Source organism: Ptychodera flava, chromosome 12, assembly GCF_041260155.1.
Source record: "Ptychodera flava strain L36383 chromosome 12, AS_Pfla_20210202, whole genome shotgun sequence".
Lineage (NCBI taxonomy): Eukaryota > Metazoa > Hemichordata > Enteropneusta > Ptychoderidae > Ptychodera > Ptychodera flava.
In genome coordinates this window covers 37,582,913-37,595,406 of record NC_091939.1, presented here as the reverse complement: position 1 = coordinate 37,595,406, position 12,494 = coordinate 37,582,913, and the positions used below count along the sequence as shown (strand labels likewise).

The window sequence follows — 12,494 nt, the reverse complement described above, 5'->3', positions numbered from 1 at the left end:
AAGTAAAAGATATAAGCTGTATTGAAATGACAAAGGTAAAAAAATGAATTAACATATCAAAAAGTTGTAATTTCTGTTGTAGGTGTTATACTGTATTAGCTTTGCCTATAACTAAGCTTTGTTTCAAGAGTATTTATTGTTTCTTTGGAGACACAGAAACAGGAGCCATTCATTGAAACCATACAGTTATCTGCTGTGAATGATGAAATTTTGAGAGTAGTGTGCATATACAATTCCTGAACTGAATTGTCAACATAACTTGTCAATCATGCTATATCAAAGGAAGGCTGTCTGCATAAGTAGATATTATAATTTATGGCAACCAATCAGCTGTAATTGAATAGTAGCTGGTGAGATACTTTGTCCAGTATCAAATCTCTTCAGCTTCTTTTGTTGCAATTGATAAAAAATCTGCAAATAAGTGGTCAAATAATCTAATGATTACCATATCTGTTCCAATCATATACCCCCTTCAATGAGATAAAATCGACGGGAAAAGAAAGGACTTTGTATACACAGGCATCCCTTTAAAACATGAAGTCACTTGTAAATTATGCAAATTTATGTAAGTTTATTCAGATATAATCAATTTTTCTAGAAGCATTAGCTCACAATGTGACAATTGTTTTTGCATATGCTGAGTACAAAACATGATCAGAGTCACAAGTGTTGACTTGAACCAGAAAACATAATTCACACTGTGCTTATGCCCAAGCAGACTTATTTTCTTTGTTATAACGGTAACCTAATGCATCCACATTGTGACTATCACATTGACTTGTACTTAGGGAGATTTACATGCTACAATAAAAAAGCGAAATTGTCCTTAAAGCAGTCAAGCTGGTTTTGAATGTGCACACTGTATCATGTGACCTCTGCCATCCTTTGGCACTTCATTGTTTGACCTCAAAGTGGCTCATCATAAGGGGAATTTTACAATGGAGGAAAGTGTCAACTGAAATCTCTCGACATTTGAAGAGGGTCTTATAATCGAGCAGGGTCTTATTGGATGGGTATGGTATCAGAAAAGAAGTATCTGTAGTGTCATGCATTTATTTCAAAGGAGTAAATCCCTTTTTCAGTTCCTTGTGACGAAGGGACAAATGTATCGAGCCATGTCCATCTGCCCGCAGTCGTTACTGACACAGTGGTGCCGATTTTATATGATTCAAACTTGGCACCAGGACAATATACTACGAGGTACATTTGCACACCAATGTATTTCGGCAATAAACCGCTTTCAGTGACAAACCACAAGATTGACCAGTTCACGACATATATGCACAAGCGATATTGAGTGCAGATGCGGAGTGATCTGGTCAAAATCAAGTGGAATATCTGTTGCTGAGGTTGTTTATTTCTAATTAATCATAATATTAATATTGAAATTCTGGTGTGAAATGTCAAAAGGGAATTTTTATCTAGCTGAGAGTTCATGCTGGTTCCAACCGTGCTATATTGGGAATACAGCACAGTTATTTTCACGTCTTGACCAATCAGATCACAGTATATGCATCATCAAAATATTGGTATGATACAATTTGTCATACACTACACTATAGCTGCCAGGCAGACATTTTGTCAACATTTTATCTCATCAGTAGACTCTCCATTTCATGTAGGAACCAATGTCATTCAAACTTGGTACAAAGACAATATACTATGACATACATACATGTATACCAATTTGTGTTGCTATGTGCTCCAATGTGACCACCTTTCTGTTGAGAATTTGTTCATGTCTGAAGCCATTACTTGCACATGTATAAACTAATTCCATGAAAACTTTTCACAAGGACAATGTGCCGTGATCTACATAATGTACATCAACTTGTGTTGTGATATGTCCAAGCAATTAGACAGACATGTTTCAGCACATTGTTTTCAATCAGTTTTGGCTGAACTGCTATGATGTACCATATGCACATCAATCTGTTTTGCAACATGATCAATGTTCTATGACATACTAGTATATGTTTGTCATGTTGCTGTCTTGTACAAACCATATGGTCTCTAGGTCTCTACTGTGCTATGCATTTTAAGTACCTCCATGTCAATGAAAGAACTGCAACCAAGTCATCAGCAGCAGGGATCGATAGCTTTCCTAAATAGTTGATCTAGTGGGGACCATGACATCAATGATGATTTAATTGTCTATTTTTTCACACAGTTGGCTACAGACACAAATGCTTTCATATTTTGTACAATATTGACACATGCATAGTACTGTCAAGTTTACATAATATCAATTCACAAATATCGCTTCTTTCAGACTACCAAATTTTCATATTTTAAAACCAACATTCATAGTAGAATGATGTGAGTTAACATTTCATTTTATGTTAGTTAGGATAAGTAAATTGTGTGAGTTAGCATTCACTGAACAATTTCAAATAACTTATACCGGTAGTATAATACATGTACTTAATATTTGAAGGTGTACATTTTTGAAGGATTGTATACCAAAGATGACGTAGCAGTTGCTATAATTAATACCTATTGTCAGTACAACTCAAACCAATTGCCACTAGAACAATTAGCATGGAAATGTTACTTGACTAATTAATTTGCATCAAAGTAGATTAGATTGTCATGTCAACATATTTTTCATCAATGCTTCTTCATTGGATATGCTTGATTTCTATGTCTGATCCGTTAGTCTTGTCAGTTGTCCTGTTACACAGTCAACAAACTTGTAATAAATCCATAGAGATGCAGTAATTGTTAAGGCTATTTTTTTAATACATACACATTCTAAATTTGATTATCAAAAGAAAAGTAAGCATGTTTGCCATTTCATATGGCTTAAGAAAAGCTCTTTTACTCCAAACCTGCAACTCCTGCTTCTGAAGATTCTGATGATGATATTTTTTATTGAGTCCTATGAAATATGTTTGTCATTTGTTAAAATAGCATTTTCTTTGCATATTTGTGTTCAGGCTGTACCATTCTGATGTATCTGCTTCTCTTCTCCTTCTAGGAATCTTTGACTGTAATTTTCATTTACCATTTATTTCTTAAATTTCATTTAAACATGTCGTTGCTATTGTGAAATAATGCCATTTCAAAGTCAGTGTTGCAATTTCTGTGTAGAATTTCATATCATATTTGAATGGCTGTGAAAATTTCCAAAGTAAAACCTGTATTGTTCTACACGAAACACAATAATATATTTCAAGTAGCTTCTATATTTGTTAATGCTTGAAATCTATCAATTATTAAAATTTACATTTGCTATATTGTAAGGACCATTGTTGCCACAAAGTTAAATTTGTCACAGCTGACTAAGTTTTGTTGCCTTTAATCCTCTCTCTTAATTAAGTGGAACTCATAATTTTGTTGAATGACTTGAGTTTTCAGGCTTTCAATTGATCATTTTATATTTGATGACTTTGTGTAGCTCATTAAGAAGCTATATGCCTACATTTTATGTACAGGTGATAAGACATAAATGTGTACTATGTGATGAATTTGTTCAGTAAATGCCAAAGTGTGTAGATGTCATATAATTCAGCAATGAAAGTGAAACTGTACTTTGCTTCACTTGACAACAGAGAAGTGAATGTTCCTAGATGTACACCTTATTTGGAAACAGTGTACAGGTAACAGCATGTATCTACTGCAGTGATATGTACAGTGTAGCATAGTTGAAGATTTCAATTGTCATAGGCCAACTCTTAAGTATATAGTACTGTACATGTGTGTATGTGAATGTGAATGTATGTAGATCTCTAGATCATTAATACTAATGATTTATATGTGAATTGGACAGTGTTAAAAATTGTCCATCAAAATCTTCCTCACAATAAAGATAATTTGCCGAATTTTCATCACATAATGTGTGTAGAAATTACTTGGTGCTAACACATGTCCATGTACTTATTTGGCAGAAATTTGTGATCATGCTGTCAGAATCTAAAGCCAATTTATAGTATGAAAGTTCATATTGTTGAACATTGTATAAATGGATTTACACATTTGCTGCAGTTGTGGCTGCTGTTTATAACTGCAGCTATTCTCTTGATTGAACACTGTGGTACAGACAGCCAGTACACTATGACCAAATTTATACATTTGACATTGGACCTTGCCTGCCATTTGGGTTTGTGTATTTCTTTCACTCAGTGTGTATAAATGTATGTCTATGTTGTGGTTACCGAATGTGGAAAAGAGTGTTTCTAAATATGGAAAGCAAAGGTTGAATTGTGATCATGGCTGTATTGGAATGAGAATAACAGAAAACTCATCAGTGAATGATATCGATAAACAATATATTCTCACAATAATTTCTAATGATGTATAGTTTGTATTTTTGTCAATACATGTTTAGTTCAACATATTACTGTCAAAATGTAATGTTTACTTGGTAGATTTCCATAATGTATATCATATACTGAATAGGAATTGAAAAGGATGAGAGTAAATTGAAGGTCAGGTGTTGTGTATTGTGCATTTCACACAATGTGAACTACAGAATTTCAACAAAGTGACAGATAATTGGCATAGAACATGTCAGTATTTCATTTGAAACATCATTTTTATCCTTGCTAGAATATTGTGCAATTTACATTGATGAAAGAGCATCTTATAGAACAAAGTTCTTTTAGAAACAAATATGGTGACTGATGACAATTGGTTGTGGATGTTTGGCCAAACCCTGAGGTGTTGCTACACAATCAGGTCACACCGATCACACAAATAGAAATCCATCAAAGTGGGGGTTCCATCCAGTAATTTAGATTGACAGCTTGTAAGCAATGTGGATGGTTTCATTACTTTGAAAGACGCATCTTAGCTTTGAGGGATAGATTTCTCCCAGTGAAGCCTTAATAGAGAAACTACTTCATCCGTTGAGTAAAACCCTAATAAAATTACGCATCCACGATCTCATATTTCTTACAAGGCTTGTGACATAAAATTAATGTCTTAGCCTAGAGTAGAATATGCAATGCAAAGTAAGAATAGTCTTGTGATTTGCACGTATTTTTTTTTATCCAGTATAAACTGGCTGATGAGCTTGCATATTGTTATCATTTTAAGAATTTATCAGCTCCAACACTGTGTCTTACTCTTGAAATGAAAATTATTGATCTTAGATTAAAAATTAGATGCAAATAGTATGCTAATATGAAAGCTGTCAGGGCCTCAAATCTGTTTGACCTTTGGCCTCTTAACTGGAGGAATGATTCAAAGAGAGGCAGCTGTAGTTGTGGAAGTGTAAGGTACATGTGTAAACTGCAGGAAAGTGATCTTCTAACTGGAATTAGCTCACATTTCAGATAATTTGGTTCTTCTGACACCGTAATCTCATATAAAATGTAACAGACTTAGTATGAATAGCCACTCTGAAATGTCTTTTTAAAATTACAATGATTTGAAAGTGGTTCTTTTTTTCTGAACTGAGAGTGATGATGACATGAAAAAGCAAGCTGGCTGATTTGACAGTGCAAGATGACACCATTTATGGGTCATTTCTTGTTGACTTGACGCATCTACATTTGTAAGCTCTTCAAGAATCAACAAGACCTGTTCTCCCTTGATGAGACAATTTGTAGTTTATCCTCCATTTGACAGCAGTAGAGACAGCAATAGTCAGACAGAGACTTTCACTGGCAAGCAATCAAGTCTTGACTGATGATAGCGTGGAGCAAAGGCCAATATATTGGCAAGCCCAGCGCAATTACAATTTCACATTGCCGTTACTCACAGTTAAAGGAATCATTTCAAATTTCTGATTTGTATGTAGTTCTCTAAAAATCTAATCAAGTATTGCCCAGTATTTTATTGATACCTGAGACATAAACAGATAAATTAAAGTTACACTGTGCATGAAATCTGCAGTAGTCATTCTGATAGCGTTCTTTCCATTCTGTTGGATGGCAAGGCTTTTGTAAAAGGTTGAGAAATAACAAATAAATAAACCATTCTTCTTCTAATAAAAATATTCTTCATTCAGGGATGATTGATAGTCTTCATTTCATGGGTAGATTTTATTTCCATTTTTAAAATTTATGTACGTTGCGTAGAAATGTTCGATAATTTTACAAGTAGGTAGCACAAACATTAAGGGGGTAAGTTGTATGTGACTTGTTAGTTTACAGTATATGCTCCCTTTAGCCAATCAGTGGGTGATTATTTTTTCAGCCATTTAGACATCGTACAATTATTAAAATAGATATAATTGTATCTGTATTAATTTGAAAACTGTTTCATGGCCTTGATGCAATATATTTGACTTCCCTGGCTCAATGTTGTCATAGTGTGACTTGTATTAACTCCAAGTATGATAGCAATGTTTGACCATGAATGAGGCATTGAGATAGTGTCATTGGTGTATTTATTATGAACATTTCTCGGTACATAATGTTGGTAATGCATTGCTACTGCATTAAAATTGGTCATAGTTCTTATTTAGATGTGTTGTACATGAATACAATCACCATCAAACTAAAAAAACTTAGAGTAACGTTGATTTGGAAGTTTAATAAAACTCTATTATGTCCATGTAGTAGCTGCCACCAGAAGAAAATTTGAACTGTCTCATCCTGGGAATTTAGTGATAGTTATATTCAAGCTGGTCAACAGAATCTTTTATCCCTGTGATACAAATTTCATGAACATTTGTCACAAGGTTCATTGATGTACCTTTTGTTATTGTAAGAACAAAAAATGTACCTTGACTTTTAGGGTGTACCAATAATGACATGAAATGCTTTCGCTTTTACTGTCGTTAAAATAGACATAAAGTTTTATAACAGATGAACAGTAAATTGCAGATACGTATTTTTATGGATAATTGTCAATAGTAAAGCTTTGCAATAAACTCCACAATACATGATTTCCTCTCAAAGTTATACAAGTATAAACGACAGAAACTGTATATTTTAGTTTGCAATCTTTGTTCAGATGTGCTAACCAACTGTACTTGCTTGTTTCAAGGTCTGGATATTTTTAAAAACCAATTACTACTAACAAGATGGACAACTTTTAGAAAAGTTTTCCTTAATACTGCAAACAAAAGAAAGGGAAACACAATTTTGAAACCACTCTTTCTCAATAATTTTAAAGTGTTTAGAAAAAATTGAGGATTTGTGACAATTAATTGTGCCAATTTCCTTAATCTGAAGTTGACTGTTTGCTTAAACCTTTTAATGATACTTACTGGCAGCATCCTAGCAATTATGTGCAATTATAGGCAGATATGATTTTGAGATACCCATATGGGACATTAATGATTTATCAATGCAAGGGTTACCTAACAGAGGTCAGAGTGTGTCTATTGCCAGACAGTGCCTACAAACAAAGCATTGACTTCAAGGTCTTCCATGACAAGTTAGACAGACTACAATGATTACTTGATGGCTCTACAACGTCTTTGCTGTTTAAATGTCATAGTCAACTTCCAATTGAAGGGATATCATATTGGAATTGGAGTTTGATATTTGGGTGTTTTGCATGATACTTAGCTATCAACTACATGTGTAAACAAAACAGATGAGCTGTACTGGTTCTGGTATGAAAACAGATATAATTTAATAACTATGGCTAAACCATACTGCATTATCATATCAATAGTGCCATCAAAAAGGTCTGCCATTTTACTGGATGACATTATTGTTTCAAAACTTTTGTAACAATTTCAAATGCAAATACTACACTGTAAATACAACATACAATGTAATTACAAATATCAGATGATGTTTTATAATGCATTATTGCAACCGTTGTTCAGTCGCAGTGGTTTTTGAAATGTGTTTCCACATTGTGAATGCATTCCATCTTTTACAAGGCATATACAGGTGTATCTGTGCATCCTTGATACTGTCAATCATCTACCAAGTATGTCTACACATTAATCACGTGATACAAATTTATATGTACACTCAGATTATACAGTAGCGATCAACTATTTTCAAAGTTGGTGATGAGAAACTCTTACTGAACAATATTGATGGTTTAGAGAAAGTGCCTTATTTCTAATATAGTTTTTGTCTGCGAACAGTTCAGGCTACAGTGTATACGTTTTTCAAAATGGTGTGCATATAGCGGTAGATGCATGGTTCTACTCCGGAATAAAAGAGACGCAATATGTTCTGCAGACTCAGTACGTCCAAGAGATCACGTGATGGTGGTACAAACAAACTCAAGTGTACAAACACATACTGAAATACAAGTACTTCTATGCACATTTGTGTACATGATTTGTTTTTACCATAGTCCATTGAAATTAATCCATTGGGATCTAGTATAATGATTTGTATTTAGCTGTAATGTGCATTATGAATATATCAGATCATCTGTCCCATGACTATTTACAAAGCTTGGCCAAGAAGTTCATAGTTTCCTCTCATAACTTACAAACATTTTCAGTAAATGGAAGGGGGAAGTGGGGGGTTCAGCTATGTAGAAAACAATGCGGCTTTCCCTGGGGGCAGTCCATGGTTGTAGTCAGTGTGTATTCACAGGGCAGTCTATGGTGGCAGTCACAGTGTATTCACACACAGACCAGGATAAAAAAACAGACTAGAAATGTGGCACGCCATTTGATGTCATGGCTGTTTCAATAAACTATGGCCCGTTTGTATTAAAATGAACTTCACAGGTATCAGACTGCTCAGAGACTTTGTGCGCAAATGATAATTACAGAAGATTATGTTTAAAGGCGGAGTTTCCCTTTAAAAGGGTGTGAAGCTATGGCGGCGTTTATTGTGTAAGTGGACACCAAATAGGCAACACGCGGGCTAACGCGCCAGAAAATGCCACTTTTCAGTGCTTTCCGGCAGCAAAAATGCAGACAGACTGCCAAGCGGTCAGCACGAAGCTGCTGCCGATCAAACTCTGTGGTCATATTCAAAGTCTAATGCAACTGGAAGGAAATTTGAGCATTGATGGTGGGGAATCAATGACCGTTGGCAATTTAAACTGACCGTCAATCAAACGCTTGTATAAACTTTGTTTGCAGGATTAGCAAACTGCGCCAAAAGATTGAGATTAGTTTGTGTAATTATGTTATAGAAATCAAACATTGTACTGGCTAAGTGTTTGACTAGGAGGAGAACTCCACTAATGCGAGAACCTGGGATTGAAAATTGAGGCTTTAAAGAAGGACCAGATTTCCCCCAGTCCTGTACATGGTGCCATATTGACACAAACACGGACAAGTGTGTCATTCAGCAGGGCCTGCTTTTTTTTGGTGACGAGCTTGAAGACCAACTTGAAATTGATGAACTTCCAAACAGTAGCTTTTGCATTGATTTTGATCTGTCCTTTTTGGAAGATTATCAAACTGTAGACAAACTGGGAACTGATATCATGCCGACAGAACAGTATGTTCACTTCCATTTTCAGACGTGAATAAAACAGTTTTAACTCTCAAGCAAACACCCGATGTGCGTAGAATTTACTTCGGGCAAAGAAGAAACACAACTGATCCATTAAATCGTATGCAATGTACCGGGCCTTTCTTTGTGACTTTGAGAAGTCAATGGTATCGTACTGCCTGTTGAAACCATGTTTACTTTGCATTTCTCTCAGAGCTGAAAGACTGCTTCTAGCCAAATGAAATATAACAAGCTAGCAGTTTCATAAACACTTCCTCCCATGACGAACTCGCAGGAGATGATATTACTGATTGTAAACCATCAGGTAAAATCTGACAGTGTCAATAAACGACTTTCAAATTTGGTTTAAACACACTTATATAAATTTATCATAAAATGTGGGGGATGATTTGAAAGTGGTCAAACTCGCCTCCCCGAAGCTCAAACTTTCTCTTTTTTCAACAGGCATGTCACATCCGCTCAGCACTGAAGAACAGCAACACGAACTTTCCCAGAAATACCTTCACTTAAAAATCAGCGAAAATCTGGAAACTGCCGGATAGCAGAGTTGAGGGCTACCTGTGCCAAGGCGTACATGGAGGGGCCATCATGCGACCGCTTCACACCTTGAACAATACCCGTTTCTAGTCTGTTTTTCTCCTTGTCTGTGATTCACACAGCATTTCATAGTTTTTTATGGCAGTCAGTGTATGTTTCTGGTCAACATGGTTGCAAAGTTCCAAAGGCTCTAAAGACATGCCATGTAATGGCTGTCAATCTGTACACAAGATCATCCATGGTACACATACATTTGTAGCTCCTAGGTGGTTTTTTTTTGTCTTTAATGGAAGTGATAGTGGGTATATCAAGGCAGTCTGTGCACTTTCTGTCATCATGTAACTAGACAACATTTGCACATTTATTCCTGTGTTTCAGTAGACATTGATCTTGAGTGACTACAACTAGATTTTTAATGTTGAGGTGAATATATGTGTAGCATAATGAGTCTCATCATATAACGAAATTATCCCATTATTGATCCACTTCATATACTTGATTTATGTCAAAAAGGTCTACTAATTTGTTGAAATTGGAATGCTGCCCATCTCTGTCTTTATCAAACATTTTCACTCTTTGTTCAAGGAGCATATTAGCTTATATAACTAGTATAGATGCTCTGCAGATCAGTGCATTGGTTGGTTTTTCTGTTTATGAAGAAACTATGTTATGGTCTGTTGCCATGGTGACAGTTTTAATTGTTGTGCATGACCCTTTGTAATTCATTTATTGTTGAGTCATAATATTTGCCATGAAGGCTTTGACTAGTTTAAAAAGTATCCTGCTGGCGAGAACTTTGATGTATAGAATGTAGACTATATGTGTATGAATGGACATGGTAACAGAGTTCGCTACAATACAGGTAGCATGTACACAGACACTCATACAAAACATGAATACAGTAGGCCTTGGCAGTTTGTCAGTCTTCTGACAGGCAGAGTGTGAACACCAATCTGAATAACATAATGAATGACCCCTACGATACTGATTCATAGTCTTGTTCATATGATGTGCTGCAATGTTAAAGACTCACAAACTTGAAAGATGGGTTACTACAGCTAATGGTAAAAGCAAAGTAAATGTACCTGCATGGTTTGACACCTTTAAATTCTGCTGGCTTAAATCTTCGAAATTCAGAGAAGTTCCATCGATTTCAGTCTGTCAGTCTGTTTGATTTTGGAAAGAGTCACTGTGCAGTACATGCCTTAACCCTTGCCAACCGCCAAACATTATTCTTAGCATACCTTATAACTACCTTGATTACTTATGAATGTCCAAAATCCATGGCAAGAGCCAGATAACAGTATTGGAATTCATTCTTATCAGAATTAGCTCTTTTCTCAGACCATCTCAAGTGGATTTAGGCATTTCTTTTGCTTCCATGGTCTAGGAGACTAAAGAATTTATATATACTCAAGCGTGAATATAGAGATTGAGTTCGTTTTAAAGTGTGTAAACTTTTCAAATGATCAAACCGGGAGTCTAACAGAAGCCTTATCCAATACTTTTTGCATCTTTCACCTGTATTAAAACTGATAGTCTTGTCAAGATCTTTGTATGACTGCTATCTCTACACACGTATTCCTCCCTTCAGATAGCAATCTTTATCAATGTAACATGAACCAAGCTTTCCCCTGTACTGTTAGAATGACTTATCAATGAAAAATAAAATTTTAATCATCAAAGCATTGTTTCAATCAATAGTGCAACCAGAGTAATTGATGTCATAATTGAAATTGGGTATACATGTATCTGTCCACTTTCACTGTTCTTTGGGTGTATCTGTTCCAGCACTGTGCTTAAATTGGAAAAGATGCTGTTGTGAAAATGCATTCATTACAGCGGTGTATGAATTCAATTCATCAGAATATGACAAATGTGCCTGTATCGGAAATTGAAAATATTAATGTATGACCGAGGATAGAAATAGTGTAATAATACTATGATTTCTCCTTCTTGTTAATAACGTCCAGAATTACGTATATGAAGATATTTTCATTTCAGGAGGGCAAATTTACATCACTTTTTGCCAAGTACAGAATTCACTGACCATGTAAGGCAGTTCTTTTTAGTCATCATCAGTTCATAAAATCTGTAACTTGAACATCTCACCATTTTATTCTCATTGATATTACAGGTAGAGGATGCACAGCTTATGTTTGACAAACAAACTAACAGGCATAGAGGTGAGTCCATCATCAGTGCATATAAACACATCAAACAGATGACATAAAAGGTCGTACAAATGATAAAATGTGATCTTTTAAAATGTCTGTTCTTGTTTAATTGAAAACTTAACCTTATTGAGATGTGAAATAGATCTTGGTAAAATTTCAAGGCATTTACACTATGTGAGTACCGGTAGTACAGAATGTCTGTGGTGTGCACTCTTATGTTAAGCCCTACATTTATGTTGTCACATCAATGACACATCTAAATATCCTTTGAAATCAGGATAACGCTGTGCCTGAATGGAAGCCCATGTTACATGTGTGTTCATACTGATCTTAATATCACATATATTTGAACAGACAATACTTGTGTTTATTGCAGTTTGTTTTGTCACTGATTTCAAACAGTGAACAAATGTTAGTACATCGGTTATATCTGCTTTAT

General features: G+C 35.1%; 1 protein-coding gene across 50 annotated transcripts in view; it reads left to right on the top strand.

Moving 5' to 3' along the window:
* LOC139145784 (RNA-binding protein Musashi homolog 2-like) overlaps positions 1 to 12,494 on the top strand; it is a 118,588-nt gene that overhangs the window by 25,452 nt on the left and 80,642 nt on the right. For all 50 annotated transcript variants that reach the window (XM_070717113.1, XM_070717116.1, XM_070717106.1 and 47 more), the window contains exon 7: positions 12,016 to 12,064. In XM_070717113.1, coding sequence (XP_070573214.1) covers positions 12,016 to 12,064 — 49 coding nt within the window. The remainder of the gene's footprint in view (positions 1 to 12,015; positions 12,065 to 12,494) is intronic.